The 19305-nt window shown below is 30.8% G+C and overlaps 2 protein-coding genes across 2 annotated transcripts; both read right to left on the bottom strand.

Moving 5' to 3' along the window:
- Positions 1-2721: 2721 nt before the first annotated feature.
- On the bottom strand, positions 2722-3522 carry LOC111307493 (major allergen Pru av 1-like). The gene is made up of 3 exons (XM_089751488.1): positions 3339-3522; positions 2989-3213; positions 2722-2822 (listed from the first exon to the last, which is right to left on the bottom strand). Exons 1-3 carry the CDS (start codon positions 3520-3522, stop codon positions 2722-2724), a joined length of 510 nt encoding a protein of 169 aa, XP_089607614.1.
- A 4772-nt stretch (positions 3523-8294) lies between these two features.
- On the bottom strand, positions 8295-9175 carry LOC111307552 (major allergen Pru av 1-like). The gene is made up of 2 exons (XM_022905577.2): positions 8738-9175; positions 8295-8613 (listed from the first exon to the last, which is right to left on the bottom strand). Exons 1-2 carry the CDS (start codon positions 8919-8921, stop codon positions 8318-8320), a joined length of 480 nt encoding a protein of 159 aa, XP_022761312.2. The 5' UTR covers positions 8922-9175; the 3' UTR covers positions 8295-8317.
- Between the last annotated feature and the right edge of the window lie 10130 nt (positions 9176-19305).

Consider the following 19305-nt stretch of genomic DNA (forward strand, 5'->3'; position numbering starts at 1 on the left):
TATTTATCTATTTATCTATTATAATTTATCTATTATTTATTTTTATTTATCTGTTAATATTTTGATTTATCTTATTATTTTCTTTTAATTATCTATTAATATTTTTATTTGATTTTTATTTTTTTTCTTTTTTTTCGGTGGAGATTGGAATTATTTTTGGAGAATCCTACCGTGAATGGGGATTCAATCAGAGTTCATATTGGATTCAATGATTGAATCCCAATCCAAAGAGGAGTTGGGATTGATCAGAAACTCTTTTGATTAATCCCTATAAATAGATCTAAGGGTCAAAGGACTAAAATGGAGAAAAAAAGGAGACATTGGCTGGGAGAGAGTACACAGAGGAGAAACAGAAGCTAAAAAAGGTTTTGGTGCATTAGGACAGCTTTAGGAATCAGTGGGAATTTTTTGGAGAATTTTTTACGAATTGTTTCTGGAAATTTCTGGAAAATTTCCAGATTCTGATTGAATTTTTTGACTACGTTTGAATTTTACGGTGACTTTTTCGACTAAGTTTGAATTTTTCGGCCAACTTCCTAGTTTCCGAAGACTTTTCAGAAACTGATCTGTTTTTCGATGAACTTTCGATGAAAAACCCAGATTCTGATGAAAATTTTTAAAATTCGACGAGAATTCAATCGAAGTTCTTCACGGTTTAGAGAGAAGGCAAAGGAAAAGAAGGGAAGAGAGAGAGGAAAGCTTGGTCTGCTGAAAAAACAGAGGGATTAGCCTTTTTATACCCAGTGAAAACGACGTCGTTTTGGCATTAGTAAACCCAGAGGATTCGCGCGTTATGTTAAGATCCGACCCAACCCGAGCACCAACCCGCTTTTGACTTGCATGCGACCCGTATCTCCGAGTCGACACCCCCAAGCCTCGTCTTCGAGCCATTTTTCTTCCTCAAGCCAAGCCGAGCCAAGCCGCTAAACCGAGCCGTTTTTAATTTTTTTTTCATTTTTCATTTTACCATGTTAGTAAAGTTTGTAGTTGCATTCTTTATCACCTTTTTCATAATAGAGCAACTTCAAAGTACTCACAAATAGAACTATTATCTCTTTTTCGATTAATGGTGGTTGAACCTAAGTAGCTATGTCCTTCCACTTCAGGGCATATTCTTTGAAGACTATGTTGCCTTCTTCTCCATGCTTTGTAAAGAAAAGTGATTAGGGGCCAAGTCAATGATGTGGTGATGTTGGTTAATAAATGCCCGAGTGAGCTCATACCAAGAATGGATGTGAGTGCGATCTAGCTGAACATACCGCCTTACAACTGAGCCAAGAAGGCTATCTTGGAATACATCCATCAATAGCTTTTCATCACTGTTGTAAGTAGCTATTTTTTGATAATACACGGTGACATGAGTTATTGGACACTTACGATCATCGTACTTCTTAACTCTGAAACTTTAAATTTTGAATGAATCACAACATCTAAGACCAAACAAAGGCCGGCAACATTCATGGAGCCATAAAAATCTATCCTTTCAACAACTAGCAGTCTCTCCTCGAACATGCTCATCTTGTAATCAACTTTTGAATCTTCCAAAGCCTCAACCATTTTCAATTTCTCTTTTAGGATGGCTAAATTAGGAACTTGGATCGATTTAACTAACTTTTTAGCAAGGGCAAGGTTGTTGTAGCTTTGGATATTCTCTTTGCTAGGTGCAGGTAGCATTTCTATAGTCTGTCGAAAATGAAAACTATTGTGATTGAAAGCTTGGAGTGAATTGGGTCTGATATGGGCTATAACCCAGAAGATATAGAAGATCACCAACGTCACGTGAAATATCTTATCCTATCACCTTTCTTTTATTCAACTTGCCCAATGCTTCAAAGATTTTGTTCAACTTTCCCTTAATCTCAATGTAAGATGTCTATTTCTTACTATTACAAATGCTTGAAGTAAAACCTTTACTTATATAAAAGCTAATTTTTACACGATTAAAGAGAACTAGAAAAAAAATTGCAATAGTTACTTGAAATAAAAGTTTATTTAGTTATAAATCAAAATATAAAAATTTATTTAAGTACAATAAAAATTATAAGAGTCTCTTTTAAATAAAATAATAAAATTTTAAATTTTTTTTAATATTTTAACCTTTAGACATCTATAAGGAAAAAAGAAAGGTTGGATCATGAAATAATTAAATTCGATGATATGGCCTTTGGTCATCAAAACAGACTGCAAAATTTCAATATATAATAAGATGAAGGCAATTTTTTTCTTAAACAAACAGTCGCAGTAAAAGGACAAGGAAAAATATCTTAAATTTAAATTTTAAATTTATTAAATATTAAAAATGATTATATAAATTAATTTAGTTAAACTTTAATTTTGATGAAGACAGCTTTGATTTTTTAGTTTATTATCATAAGTGAGAAAAGAAAAACCAAAAGAGTATAAATATAAATATATATATATATATATTCCCTTTGTCCTAAATTATTTGAGTGTTATATATTGATTTTCATGGAATTAGTGTAATTTTAATTTCAATTTAACTACAACCATAAAATTCTAACTTCCGGACAAAATGTCCGAAAGGAACTAATGTACGTGTCAGAATTAGTCTCACATTTCTTCTGAAACTTGACTTTGTTATGTTCAAGATATGTAACTAGTAAATCTTAAAAGATGAAGATAATGCACTCATCATTTTCAATGGATAGCTTTATCAAAAAACAACTTTTAATTTAAAGCTTAAACACATTCGATGCTCCTTTATTTATCGCTGGCAGTTGACAATTTCAGTTCAAGATTCCTGGTAGTCAGGACAAACTGTGAACTCTTATTAGCAATATGAAGATCATATGGACCAACAACTGCAAAAACAAGAAAGTTAAAAAAAACAAAAGGCACATATGCATTCCACAGTGTATGAAGTGGATGCTTTCTCAAATTCTCAATATTGGGATTTTTAGTAGGCATCAGGATTTGCCAAGAGGTAGGCTTCAATGGCCTTGAACATCTCCGACGCCTTTTCTTTGCCTGCCTTGATTCCCTCTTCCTTGAGCTCAAAGTCTCCAATGGTGTAATACTTACTAGTAGTCTTACATACAGATCCCCCACCTGCTGAGGGTTCTAATTTGGTCTCGTAAGTGATTTTCTCAAGAGTGTTCATCAAAGCATCGCCTTCAATTATACTGTAACTATATACAAAATTTTCATTGTCTAGTGCTTCTATCTTCTGCTTCACATAATTGAATTGGCTTCCTGCATGAGGAAAGGAAAATATTAAGCTTTTGTTCCACAAATAAAAAAAAAAAAGGAACTTTACTTGTAAGTTCTAATTCAATATATTATTCAAAGTATTTAGTTGCATGTATAAACTAACTAACCTTCTCCAAAAGTAACTTTCTTGATGCTCCCAGGCTCCCCATTGCCTTCAATATACTCAACACTCCTAAAAGCCTGAGGAACAACCTTGGGAATGAGCTTGTCACCATCAAGGATACAAGCCTTAAACATCTTGGCTGGTGGGATTGAAGTAACAACCTCAGATTCATAAGTGAAAACACCCATGATTTTTTAATTTGGAAATGATCAAAGGAGGAGTGAAAATAGAATTGATTGATATTTTGCAAAGGGATTTTTTAGGTGTGGAGATGTGAACCTGAAGCTGTAGTATTTATAGAGAAAGAATGAAGATTAATCCAGAAATTAAGCACCTAAAAAAACTTAAAATTGATTCTGGTTTGTGTACTGATCTTACATATTCTTCAATATGCAACAGCCAAGCTTACCATAAAGAACAAATTTATGGATCTTGAAAGCAGTCAACATCAGAAAAGGATTAAAAGGAAAGAACTCTAATATTTTAAGCACAGAAGACCTTGCATTCAAATGCTTGGCCAATTAGGAACTCATAGGTATGTGGTAAATTGTAATTATAATGATTAATAAAAGATTTTTAAAGTTAGATTCATTTGCAGCTTTTAGCCATTAGGTATTCATTCAGTTAATTTGATTAATTTTGAATCGAATTATCTAAAACCGAATTAACCAAATTATATTATTTTATTTTTATTAATCAAATTGAATTTTTTTTTATTTCAAAAATTAACCAACTCAAATTAATTCGGTTAGTTAGGTTAATTTTTTAGTTAACTGAATAATAAAATATATTAAGTTAAATTATATTGAAATTTAAACTAGGATTTTGAAAATGTTCAAAATTAAACAATACAGAAAGAGAGAAAAGAGGATGATGAACTTATTGTTTGAGGTGTGGGGAAGAAACAGAGAACTAGATGGTATTTATAGACTGCATTTGAAGCTGAAAATTTTAATTTCTTCATTTTTTTTTTTTTTTTGGATATATCCAACATAGTCACTGCTTTTCAAAGAATTTGCAAGAGTCAAAGGAAGCATCCTGCATGAGAACTTTTCATAGTAAATCTCCAATTGGTCATTTTTGTTCCAATTCCTTTGCTATGTATTTGCTAGATTTTTTTATTGAAAATTCTTACATCTATGTAGAAAGAAAATTATAGGGAATAATCAAATGTGCTGACAAGGAACTTCAAATTTGACTAATTGCATGGATAATAATGCTTAATTAAGTACTTCTATTTTTTCCCTAAACAAATAATCAATCAAATTTCTAGCATTTATGATACTAATTGGTTTAGATATGGCTAAAATGATAAAAAAAAATCGAATTTTATCACTCTATTTAAATAAACTCCTATACTTTTATTATACTCAAATAAATTTTTAACTTTTAATTTGTATTTAAATAAACTCTTAATATTTAATTTATACTTAAATTAGTCGTTAACATATACATAATAATACATGTATGACATTAGTTTCTCACCATCACAAATGTTTGAAATAAAACCTTTACTTATATAAAAAGTTAATTTTTACATGATTAAAGAGAACTAAAAAAAATGTTTGCAATAGAAATTTGAAATAAAAGTTTATTTGGCAGTATGGCAAAATATAAAAGTTTATTTAAGTACAAGAAAAATTATAAGAGTCAATTTAAATAAAATAATAAAATTTAAGAATTTTTTCAATATTTTAACCTTTAGACATCTATAAGAAAAAAAGTGTTCAGAATAGTGATTCAAATCTCATAACAGATTTGTTTGATATTGATTAAATATTGCTTGAAGGATAAAAAACTTACAAAAGAAAAATTCCAAAAAAAACAAGGATATTTGATAGGTAAGTTAATATGCTTATAAATATGTGAAATCTCTATAGATGTTATAACGTATAGATCTATAGACCTATAGCTAGACCTGACTTTAGGAGTTACTACCAATCTTTTTTATTAATGTATGATTGACCACCTAACTAAATTTGTCTCTTTTTAAAGAGAAATCCCAAACTTAACTTAGATATCTTTAAAAGGTAAATTTTTTATTTACGAAATCAAGACTAGATCCGAGTGTATGATTACGTGTGAAAAAGGTTATAGCATTCTCACAACGCCCATCAAATTATGGTACCTGTTTAATTTCATATTATCCAAACCTGTTTGTAATTTACGTAATAAATTTAATATTGAAAATTATTCTTGAAATTACTCTAATAATTTGGTAGCAATTTTAGATAATTTTTTTACATCAGGAGTATTCATGAAGAATCCTATCCCACTTTGAAAAGGCTCCATTATCGGATTCATTAACATATTTTCTAAAAAATTATGTTTTTGAAATTAATCAATAAAATCTTTCAATTGTTTGATAAGATTTATATCAACGCATATCCCTCAATCATTTGGTGAGATTTTTGTTGAAAATCTATTTAAGAAAATTTAAAAAGAAAAAACAAAGTTATTAAATTCTCCAATAATTTAGTAAAATTTAGCAAAAATTTGAATCCCTCAATTATTTGGTAAGATTATAAATAATTTTTTTTATTAAAATTCATCATGAAATTCTCTAATCATTTGGTAAAATTCATAATTGAAAATTAAAATCCTACAATCAATTGGTAAGATTAAAAAAATATTTTTTTCTTTTTTTAAATAAATAAATAAAATTTACAAGTAAAATAAAAAATCCAATTATAAATTAAAAAATCATTTGAAATTTAAATAAATAACATAATATAAAAATTAAAATTAAAATAAAATAATTACCAAAGAGGAAGGCTTGGATCGGCTTAGCTTAAAGGATGTGGCTTAAGGCATTAAGGATCGCTTGAGGGGCATGGCTACAAGCTCGGCTCGGCTCTACGTCATGGCTCAACACTTGCAACTAAAACAAATCGTACGCTATGAGTTGGGTTGGCATGCGGATCTTGAAGGATTTTAATTGATCCAAATGACATCGTTTTCCTCTAATATAAAAGCCCAAATTTTCTTTTTTCCTCAGATTTTCTCGATCCCTTTCCTCTCTTCCCTTTCTTTTGTCTGTCTCTCTCTCTAAGAAGCTATTGAATACCGGCCAGAAACCCCAACAAAACCTAGACCAAGGCAATTATTTCTATAAAATGAGGACAAAAACTTCAAAGTTCGTCGAGAAATTGATCGAAAACTTCAACAACCCAAAAAACTTCCCAGATTTTTTCAGAAACCTAGATTTTCCCTAAATTTGCCAAAAAAACCCATAGACTAAATTGATTCCCCTTTTTCTTGTTTTCCCTAAATCTAAACTCTCGTAAGTCTTCAGATTTCTTTTCTACCTACTGCTTGATTTTTCTTTATATCCCTCTCTATTGAATTTGGGTTCGTATTTATAGAGTTTCAAATTATAAGAACCCTAAACTAAAACGAGTTTCAATTACCCTTTAATTCAAACTTCAAACTTTAATTTAACCTAAACTTTATAATTCAAAGAAATATTCCCAGACAAATTCGACCACCCCAAACTTCCTTAATTTTTTTTTTGTTTTTATAACATTTAATAAAAAGAAAACAAATCACACAGACAAATTTAAGTGTCTACAATAGAGTTAAGTATGAGAAAAATGTGCAAGAGAGTTGTAAAATTTTATGAGATAGACATCTCATAGAGCTACTGGATATTTATGTTTTATTGGTGTGTATATTTGAATATTTGTGAGTGAACTTGAGGAAATTGAGAGTGCACATTGATATGGTGTATTGGTGCAGTATGTATTTATTTGGTTTGAGAATACTCTATATGAGTAAAGGAGATTGAGAAGATCTATGAGTATTATAGCAAGTGAAATTGATTTGATATATATTTGTAATTCTCTATAACTATTAGATCTTTTTTCTCAGTCGTGGAAGTAGGTCAGTTGGGTCGAATTAAGTTAAATTATTATTTTTGATGTGATTGATTAATAATTTAATTTTATTTCCGCTAACTTAATTCGATTAAAACTTTTTGCCTAACAAAAAGAAAAGCTGGATCAAGAAATAATTACATTTGACGGTGTGGCCTTTTATCATCAAAACGGACTGCAAAATTTCAATACAATAAGACGAAGGCAATTTTTTTTTAAAAAAAAAAAAGCAGTTGCAGTAAAAAGAGAAGGAAAATGTATGAAATTTAAATTTTAAACTTATGAAATATTAAAAATAATTATATAAATTAATTTAGTTGAACTCTGATTTTAGCAAAGGCCACTTTGATTTTCTAGTTTATTATCCTTAGTGAAAAGAAAAACTAAAAGAATATGTGTATATATATATTCCTGCCATTCTAAATTATTTTAGTGTTATTAATTTTCATGGAATTAAGAAAAAAGTTTTGAATTTAGTGTGTTTAATATTAAAATTTAAATTTAAATTTCATTCAAGTATCCTGAAAAGCAAAAGGCAAAAGGAAAACAAACGAAACATAAAGTCAAGTTATGGTACAAGATTGGACGTCAATATTTATTGCCTTGTTCGTACTACCTGGCATTCAAACAAAGAATTTTTATTAATCGATCTCGTAAAAGTTATCATGTAATTTTAATTTCAATTTAACTACAATCACGAATTTCTAACTTTTCGGACAAAATGTCCAAAAAGAACTAGTTTACGCGTCCGAATTAGTCTCACATTTCTTCTAAAACTTGACTTTGTTATGTTCAGGATATATAACTAGTAAATCTTGAAAGATGAAGATAATGCACTCATCATTTTCAATGGATAGCTTGATCGCAAAACAACTTTTAATTTAAAGCTAAACACATTCGATGCTCCTTTATTTATTACTGGCAGTTGACATTTTCAGTTCAAGCTTCCTGGTAGTCAGGACAAACTGTGAACTCTTATTAGCAATATGAAGGTCATATGGACCAACAACTGCTAAAACTAGAAACTAAAAAAAAAAAGGTACATTTGCATTCCACATTGTATGATCATTGAAGTGGATGCTATCTCAAATTCTCAATATTGGGATTTCTAGTAGGCTTCAGGATTTGCCAAGAGGTAGGCTTCAATAGCCTTGAACATTCCCGAGGCCTTTTCTTTGCCTGCCTTGATTTCCTCTTCCTTGAGCTGTAAGTCGCCAATGTCGTAATATTTACTAGTAGTCTTACATATGGATCCCCCAGCTGCAGAGGGTTCTAATTTGGTTTCGTAAGTTATTTTCTCAAGAGTGTTCATCAAAGCATCTCCTTCGATTATACTATAACTATACACAAAATTTTCTTTGTCTAGTGCTTCTATCTTCTGCTTCACATAATTGAATTGGCTTCCTGCAAGAGGAAAGGAAAATATTAGGCTTTTGTTCCACAAATAAAGAAAAAAAGGAACTTTACTTGTAAGTTCTACTTCAATATATTATTCAAAGTATTTAGTTGCATGTAAAAATTAACAAACCTTCTCCAAAAGTAACTTTCTTGATGCTCCCAGGCTCACCATTGCCTTCAATATACTCAACACTCTTAAATGCCTGAGGAACAACCTTGGGAATGAGCTTGTCACCATCAAGGATACAAGCCTTAAACATCTTGGCTGGTGGGATTGAAGTAACAACCTCAGATTCATAACTGAAAACACCCATGATTACTTGTGATTTGGGAAATGATCAGAGGAGGGGTGAAAATAGAATTGATTGATATTTTGCAAGGAGATTTTTGAGGTGTGGAGATGTGAACTTGAAGCCGTTGTATTTATAGAGTAAGAATAAAGATTAATCTAGAAATTAAGCACCTAATAAAACTTGCAATTGATTCTGGATTTTGTACTGATCTTACATATTCTTCAATATACAACAGACAAGGTTACTATAAAGAACAAATTTATGGATCTTGATAGCGGTCAACATCAAAAGAGGATTAAAAGGAAAGAACTCTAATATTTTAAGCACAGAAGGCCTTGGATTCAAGTACTTGGTCTATTAGGGACTCGTTGGTATGTAGTAAATTGTAATTATAACGATTAAACAATCAGTTAATATTCTCTAAAAGCAACAAAGATGTGTTTGTCAACTCAAAAGATTTATGAAAGAAAAGAAAATTTGCAAAATCTTGTAGGAAAACTGCAAATTGAATACCAATATCAAGTACAACCTTGATTTCTAGTACATGTTTTTCATTTCATATATCAGATATAATGCAACTCAAACTTATCTTTTTATTACAGTGAAAACACAGAAGATCATAGCGAGAGACCACCACTCTTATTACCCAAAGTGAAATACGAAAATCACAACATTAAAACTTAGCTGCCATGAAGAACAGCAAGTAGGAGCTAATAGCAACCTAGTTGTAGAGATGAGGATTTGATGAGAGGTAATTGTCATAACGTATATATCTGTGACCTACAACTAGACACAAATTAAAAATATCGTCACTAATCTTTTTTGTTAAGGTATGATTTGTCACCTGACAGAATCTATCCCATTTAAAAAAGAGTCTCAATATTAACTTAGATATCTCTAAATAGTAGGTCCTAGTTCACAAAACCAAAATTTAGGTTCGGAAGTACGATTATACGTGAAAAAAGTTATAGCATCCTTATAACACCCATCCAAAAGATGGTACCAACTTGATTTTAAAATTATCCAAACATTAAAACATATTTAAAATTTACCAAATAATTTAATATTGAAAATTTTCCCTAAATTACTCCAATATGTTTGTAATAATTTAAGAATATTTCTTTATCTCAAGGAAACTATTTATCACGCTTTGAAGAGGCTTCATCGTCGGATTCATTTAATTTTGCTTTAGAAATAAATATCTATAAATCGAGTTTATAGTAAAAAATGTCATCCAATATATTGATAAGACTTTTTGTTGAAAATTATCCTCCGATCTATTGGTAGGATTTTATGCAAAATAAAATAGGAAATCTTTAGTTAAAAAAAAAAAAAAACTTGATTTTTTTGTAAATTATAAGGCTCTCAAATATGTTAGTAAAACCTTATTTTGAGAAAATATTAGCCCTCTAATTTGTTGATAAGGCCTTTTATTTTTATTTTTTTAAATAAAAAGAAAGTTATAATGTTTTCCAGTATGTTGGTAAAACTCTATTTTTAAAAAAATTGATTTCCTTCTAATATGTTGGTAAGGCTTTTATTTAAATATGTTTTTATAAAAATATATTTAAAAAATAATAGATAATTAATCAAATAAATAAATAAAAAGTTAAACAAATAAAAATAAAAAAAATACTACATGACTTACTAGAATAAATTCTCACAATTTCACAATTCCAGATTGGAAAGAATTATAAGGCTATATTGAACAGCTTACTAGAATAAATCCTTACAATTTCAGATTCTGCAAAGAATTAAAAAAAAAAAATACTACTAGAAATCGTTCTTTTTTTCTGAATGATTTTTCTTTCTTTTTTTCTTAAGAGTTTTCGTAAAATCTTTTTCTCCATCCCTATTCTTTGTCTGCCTTAGAACAATTTATAAGGATTTTATAGTAAAAAATTTTAGGGTTTTATTAATTGTCAAAGATTTTCAAAAAATTTTTAAAGCTCTTTAATTTAGGTAAAATTAATTTAACAAAAACCCTAGCTTTGATGCTCTATAATCCTTTTTTATTTGATTTTCTAATTCATGCAAGGTAAGAAAAAATTCCAAAAATTTCTTTTTGCCTGATTCTTGTAATTCTCTTTGATTTTCTTTTTTTCCTTTTTTTATTTATTTAGTTTTTGATTAAAAAAAAAACAAACAAGCAAAAAGAAAAATAAAATATTTGTTAGGGCAAAGCCTACATCAAAGTAACATACATTAGGCTCAATACCTGACAATCTCAACAAAATTGAAACCAAGAAATTGGATGCATGCCCTAAACGAAATGAGGTGTCTACAGTTATCTCTCTTTACACATTCCTATGAAACAAATATAACTCAAAAACATAGACAACAAATATAATGCAAAAACATAGACAACTATTGAGTCCGATTCAACTCAAGCAATTTTAAAAGAGTGGGATTTTCGAAAAATTTTAAAATGTTCCTCTAAATAGAGGTTAAACAAATTAAACTCCTCTATATAGAGGCAAACAAATTTAAACTAAGAAATTGGCTCCTCTATATAGAGGCTAAATAAATTTAAACTAGGAAATGAGCTTATCTATTCAGAGGCAAAACAACTTTAAAATAGGAAATGGGCTCCTCTATATAGAGGCTAAACAATTTTAAAATTAAGAAATGAGCTCTTTTATACAGAGACTAAACAACTTTAAATTAAGAAACGGATTCCTCTATACAGAGGTTAAACAACTTTAAAAACTTTAAATATGAAATGTCAAAAGACATCCATTCACCCAGGTCCAAAAAAATTTTAGCTTGAAAACCAAAGATTTACAATTTGGAAATTCAAAGGACCACAAACTACAAAAATTCACAAGGTTCCATAACAAATTTTGAAAAATTCAAATACTCCAAGATTCGCAAAAAATTCGTAATGATTTCAAAATTCGCCAAAAGTTAAGATTTGTAAAGGTTTGCAAAAATTTTGAGTTTCACAAAGATTCTGAAAGTTTGTAAATGATTCAAAATTCTCAAAGGTTCCAGATTCACAAAGATTCTAAGTTTCGTAGAGATTCCAGATTTACAAAGATTTCAAGTTTCATAGAGATTCCAGAGTCGTAAAGGTTTTAGATTCATAAGATTTTTTAAATTTTCAAAGGTTCTAGATGTAGACACCCAGTTTGGTCCAGGCTCGGATCAATTGGGCCTGGTCTAAATGGGGCAGATTGCCTAATTTTATTTTTTATTTTCATTTTTATTTTCGTTTTTATTTTTTATTTTCTTGGTTTCTTTGTTCTAAATTTTGTTTTAATTTTTATATATAATTTTTTTCTTTTCTTCTAGAATATGATGAAAAATTATCAAAAATTTTGGGTGGTAGGGTTGGACTGGGATTCAAGGATCGATAATCTTGAATCCCAATCAAAGAAGAAATTGGCATTGATCAGAAACTCTTCTGATCAATGCCTATAAATATAGGCTTGAACATAACAAAGGATACACACAACACAAAGAAAATAGAAGCAAAAAAAAGGGTTCTGTAGAGTAGAAACAATTTGAGGATTTTTAGGATTTTTTTTTGAATTTTTGGTTTTTTTTTTGGAAATTTTTGAAAATTTTCCAAAATTCAATCAATTTTCCAGTAACTTTTTCGACCAACTTTGAATTTTCTGATGAGATTTTTCAGTTTTCGATTTTTTGTTTCTAGATTTCGATAGAAATTCAACCGGATTCTAAAATTTTCTAGAGAGAAAAAAGAGAGAAAAGAAAGAAGAGAGAGAAAAAAAAAGAGAAATCTGAAGAAAGATTGAATTTTAGCCTTATATACCAACGTAAAACGATGACGTTTTGGACGTTAGTAAATACCCAGGATTCGCACATTTTTGTCTAAGCTAACCCGACCCGATCACGACTCGATTTGTTAACCCGTGTTTCAGCCAATCCACTCCAGCCAAGTCGAGCTGAGCTCAGTCTTTGAGTCGCACTTTTGAGTTGTTTTTTCTACCTTAAACCGAGCCGTATTCCAATCGAGCCGAGCCATTTCTTTTTGGTATTTTTTTAATTAATTTTTTTAATTTTTTTATTTTATTTATGTGTTTATTTTTTTAGTATTTTTGCAAGATTTAATTTAATAAAATAATAATAAAAATAAAAATTTTGTGAATAAATATTAATTATCCAATGATGAAATTTATAAAAATTTCAAATGGTAAATTTTTATAAAATTCTTAGTGAGAAATTTGTCTAAATTTGGCCCAAATGGTAGAATAATTTAGATAAAGTTTCAATAACAATAATTAATATTTATTTTCAAACCAAAAAAATTAAAAATATAAAAAACATAAAAATATAAAAAATTTTGGAATTAAATACGAATTACCCAATGATGATATTCTTAGAAATTTCAAATGGTAAGTTCCTAAGAAATCTCTAAGTGAGAAATAGTTTTCTAAATTTGGTCCAAATGGTGAAATAATTTAGATGAAATTTCAATATAAGTAATTGTATTCTTTTCCAAATAAAAATTTTGATTGAAAATATTTGATAATTATCCAAGGATGAAAATCTTATAAATTTCAAATGGTAAATTTTTTAAGAAATCTCTAGGTGAGAAATTTCTTTAAATTTGTTCCAAATGGTGGAATAATTTAAATGAAATTCAATAGTTGTCATATTATTTTTTTTCTAAGAAAAAAAATAATAAAATAGAAGAATTTTTAAATAGGCCCAAATAATGAAAAATTTAGAAATTTCAAAAAAAAAAATATTTCTAATTTGGCCTAAATGGTGGAATAATTATATATATTTTCAACAAAAAAATAACACTAACAAAAATTTTTTCGACGACGAAGCCTCTTCAAGATATCAAATGGGATTCTTGAATACTCTTGAGGTGATGAAGTATTTTTTTTTAAATTCTACCATATTGATGGAGAATCTTAAAAATTATTTTCAATATTTAACATAAATTTGAAACCATTAGACTCAAGATCCTAGGATAAATTTAAAAAAAAATGGTACCATCCTTTGGATGGGCATGTAGGGGTGCTATAACCATCTTCACATGTAACCGACTCCCAAACCCTGTTCTGGTTAATAGACCCAAACATATTTTTTACGGACCCTTAGTCAAGCTTAAGAGTTCCTTAAAATAATAGATTCCTCAGGTGGCCAATCACACCTAGTAAAAAAGATTAGTGGTGATTCCATTCATTTGTTAAGTCCAGCTATTGATTTTCAAATCTATATGTTATAACAATTTGGCGACTCCGCTGGGGATGCTAGAGAGTCAAGCCATAATTTTTGAATTTATTTTACTCTTTGGTCTAATGGTTTTAATGATTAGTGTTTATTAACATCTTTCCTTTTTTATCTTTTATTTGATTTTGGGGCATGAACTTATGTGTTCCTTCACACACAATATCAAATGCATTTGCATTACATGAGTTCTACACCCGAGCTCCGTCCCTCCTATGAGGGAGTAAAGTACCTACGCTCTCGTGAGATGATAATCTCCGTAATGGCTAGCGAAATACTTCCATTCAAATTGAATCTTTTTCATTAGTAGCCTATGATGGGTGAGGATTAGACTGCCTTACTAGTCTATGATGGACGATGATGTAAGGAACAATTTATGAACCTTTAGTGGTCAAAATCACCTAACCTTCCATATAGTTCATCTTTAAGTGGCTAGCCTTAAGATAGAGCCATTCTTACCATTAATAAATATAACCCAAAATTATGATACAATAAGGAATAATTTGTATATTAGTTATCTAACCTATTTGTTTGTTTGATTCTGTGCATCTGTAACGTTTCCATATCATTTCATTCTATTATCATTTCATTATATGCATCATTCTCATATTTATATTTTAACATTATCATTTGCATCATTCTCATATAGGAAATATTTGTCACATATCAGTTATTGATAAGCCAGATCTTACATTTACATCCATGGAAAGCCAAATGCAATTAAAGTTCACATCAGTTCATTATGAGTCTGCTCATCAATTGAAAATCAAGTTAAAAAAGGGTAAAAAAAAATAAAAAAATTGTTTGCCTGAAGGGTTTATCTCGTCATTGCCTGAAAGAGTTCATCTCGAGCTATAACAAAATGATCTAGTCGACCTAAGTAGTATCTAGGGATGCATGAGTAGGACAAGGCAAGATGCATTTGAGAGCATATATGAAGACATACTTCCTTGCTCCAAGTGGATGCAGACAATAATCTGATTAAAGCCATCATTCAATTATGGGTCCTTCTTATAGATGTTTTATCTTCAATGAAGCAAATATGGTGGCACAATTGAAGAGTATATGATCTTACTTTGCTTTGACTTGCCAAACCCAAACAAGATCTACTGGTCAAATAAGGTGGGCTATCATAAAAAGCTAGTGCAAATGCTTGGACTTAGCTTACCTCAAGTTGATGCATGTGTCAAGATAAAAGGTGAAAGTAAGGCTATCCCATGAAGTTTTCTACGTGGTTTCATCCAAGGGCATATAGATGATGATTAAAGGTTAGTGGCTATGGCTATAGCTCTGTATAGGCTGGTGATCTTCCCAAAAGCCATCGAGTATGCCAATGTCACAGTGATAGACTTTGTTGATCAGTTAGCATACCAGGTCAATGCAGCACCAACCATTTTAGCAGAAACCACTCGTTCTCTAAACTTTTGCCACATAAATGGTAAAGGTCGATTCAATGGGTGCCTACAGTTACTGTATGTATAGATGAAGAGTCACATTGAATGCAAAAAAGGTCAATTTCGTAAACCATACCTTCGTTCCAGCATCAAGGAGTTTTGTTGCAAAACATGGCCTCAAGCAAAGTCAAAAGAATAATGGGTTTCTTACTTTTGAGCCCTTGATATTTAAGGGATTGTTTGGAGAGCACCTTGGATGCGTCATGATACAGTGTTATACAGTTATGAAGATCAGCCATGGGTGTTTTTATTAGGCTTATGGGGTGCTATTACTTATACCCCAACTTTGGTGAGAAGATAATCCAGATGTGAACAATTCATTTTAGAAACTTATGGACTTAATCGGTGAGAATTTTTTTTCACTGATAAAAGGGCATATGGAATGGTCGAAAGAATAAAAAAGGCATGGAAGCAAACCATTAGGGTTAATCAATGGAGGCTTACTTATGATGTCACCCTAGAATATAGTGTGTGGCATACGATTAGGGAAAAAGACATTGTGCTTCCTAGTGAACAATTAAGGCATCCCCCAAAACCCATTCTTCAAGATCCTCTACTTAAAATGGAAATAGTTAAGAGAAAACTCCAATCGAAGAAGAACAAGTTAGAACAAGAAAATAAGCAATTGAAGCTAGAAATAAAAGAGAGTTTGAAGTTTCAAGAACTGAAGATCCAGAGCCTGACAAAGCAAAATGATCAGTGAAGAGCCTTATTTAATGATCTAGACATGACACATTCATCAGTTACACCCGAGCTTGCTCGACTTTTAAAGGAAAATGAATTACTAAAAGTAAGGGTAGAGGAAAAACAAAAGGCCACTACTATGGCATATAGACATAGCCAAATGTTACAAGAGATAGTGGATCGACACACAATACAAGTAGAAACCTTGTCTGATGAATGTAGAAGACAAGCTCAACAGAGTGAGCTATGGAAAGACATGTGCACAAAAAAACAAAGGCACTTAAGGCATTTGTTCGATCAGATATGCATTGCTGCAGAAAAAGCATCAGAAATGGAAGAAAAAATAAAAAGTTTGAAGGCTATGGTGCAACTAGTAGGAGCTCATGGGCGACAATTGCTTGATTTCCTAGACGAGGCACAAAGTCATTAACAACAAGCTAGGAAATTTATAGTGAGGCGTTAGAAATAAAAGATGATGTTTAGGACTTTAGAATATTACTTTGACTTTATTAGGATGTAATTTTGAAATTTTATTAAATAAAGTTTCAAATAGAGATTTCTTTTATCAATAATGGTGATGTGGCAAATATTAGTATATTTCATGCATACATTTACATATCATATATAGAATAAATAATTTTTAATAATCATACAATTATGGTACTCAAGGTTCAAGGATAGCTCCATCCACTAGAAACCTCACTCATTGATACAATACAAGAGCCAGAACTAGACAAATGGAGCAAAAAAATTCTCATCGACTTAAAAAGATAGAAAAAGCCCAGGAACAATTTAAAAGTAAGTTGAGTAAGATTCTGGATACTCTCAACAAGTTAAACAAAGGAAATGGGATAGAAGAGAACACAAGCCAATAAGATCCTCCATCATAAGAAGTGACTAACCCCTTATATCCACCTGATTTTGGTCCACCTCAAGCCCAATCTACATAAGAGGTCACACCACAGCAGTTCACATATCTTACATATCCTAGAATGCCATCAGCCTCTAATCCAGGGCATTGTCATAGCTATGTGAATCATATCTTTACTGAAAAGATAGTAAAATTGATCTAAGTTTTTTATCTAGATGAAATGAAAGAAAAAAAGGAAGAAAAGGTAAAAGTAGAATCTCAGGAAGACTTAAAGATTAGTATGCTAGAACAAAGGTTATGGGCTGTGGAAGGAATTGGTTTTTATGATTCTGTCGATGTTGCTGGGCTTTGCTTAGTCCTAGATGTGGTTTTTCCTCCAAAGTTTAAAGTACCAAAGTTTGATAAGTATGATGGTACAAAGTGCCTAAAGACCCATATTACCATGTATTGTCGGAAGATGGTAGCCTATGCTCACACTGAAAAACTACTAATGCATGTGTTTCAGGATAGCCTTATTGGCTCTGCTACTAAGTGGTATGTTCAATTAGACAGAACTTACATCTGTTCTTGAAGTGATATGGCTCATGATTTTATCAGTCAATATCGGTATATCGTAAATTTGACCCTTGATCGTTTATTTTTGTAGAATATGAAGAAAAAGGCAAATGAATCCTTTAAAGAATACGCCCAGAAGTGGATAGATGTAGCCTCTCAAGTGCAACCTTCTCTAATTAAAAAAAAAACTACAGTGTTGTTTGTCAGCATCTTGAAATCTTCTTATTATGAAAAGATGATAGGGAATGCAACAAAAAATTTTACTAACATGGTGATCTCTGGTAAAATTATTAAGAGTGCCATCAAGAATGGCAAGTTAGAAAGAGGGGAGGCATCCACTAAAAGAGCCCCAAATAAAGAAAAAACTAAAGCTCAAGCTGTAAGCTTTGATGGACAATAGTTTAGGGGTCATCAACCCTATACACCATAGGGTTACTCCCCAAATTATTCCACTGTGAATAATGCTTCTTTGTATCTATACCAACCAAATCCACAGCCATCCTACCATCAGACTTACCAACCCTCTTTCAGGCCTCTGGCTACCACATACAATTCCAATGTTCAACCTCCCTTGAGACCTCAAACTTATCCTGCCAGCCTAATGGGTGGTTCACAAGAGCAACGAACTACTTACGAAAAACTCATATTTGATCCAATTCTCATGACTTATATGAAGTTATATCGTAAGTTCTATAATAATCATCTAATTGCTTCTAATCGAGTAGACCCACCCAAGCCATCATACCCCAAATGATATGATCCCACGGCCCATTGTAACTATCATTATGAGATTGTTGGCCATTCCACTGAGAATTGCACTGCCCTGAAATACAAAGTGTAATAATTGATCAAGGATGGAATGATCAATTTTGATACAAGAGGGGTAACTACACCAAACATTAGTGGCAATCATTTATCAAATCATAATGTGAATGCTCTAAGTAAGGAGTGGGATCGTCAACTAAAAATAAAGTGATAAAAATTAAGACCTTTCTCGGCCAGCTATTTGATGCTTTATGGAAAGTCGATATGATATAACCAGTCAGTCCATATACTTATCATAGAGCATATATAGTAGGTGAAAATTGTAAATACCATAGTGAGGCATCTGGTCACTCTATTGAAACCTATGAACAATTTTACCAAGAAGTACAAAAGCTTATAGATTCATACCAGATTGAATTTTATGAGGAAAGGGACAATTCAAAAAATGTTGAACATCTATGACCGACCAGCCATCTAAACCATTTTCAAAACTGTTAACAATTTACTATAGGGATAGGCCAAAATCAACCATAGACAAGTTCACTCCCAGGCCAATAACTTTTAAAGTCCCTGCTTCATTCCCTTACAAGAGCAATAGGGCTGTACCATGGAAATACAATTGTGACACAATAGTTTAAGGGTAAGAAAAGAATGTCTCTAAACTTGATGCTACCAATATAACTAGTGTGGGGGGCATCACTCAAAGTGAAAGATGCTATACTCTAAAAATATTGGAGAAGGCTAGAAAAGAAAAGACCAAGGTAGGTAAAAAATGGAATAACCCAAAAGTGGTACTTGAAAGGATTGCCCGAAGTCGGTGTCGAAAAAAAAAACTTGTGAATTCTTGAAACTAATAAAACACATTGAA

This window comes from Durio zibethinus, chromosome 22 (assembly GCF_047325235.1).
Source record: "Durio zibethinus cultivar Kanyao isolate XHJ-2024 chromosome 22, ASM4732523v1, whole genome shotgun sequence".
Classification (NCBI taxonomy): domain Eukaryota; kingdom Viridiplantae; phylum Streptophyta; class Magnoliopsida; order Malvales; family Malvaceae; genus Durio; species Durio zibethinus.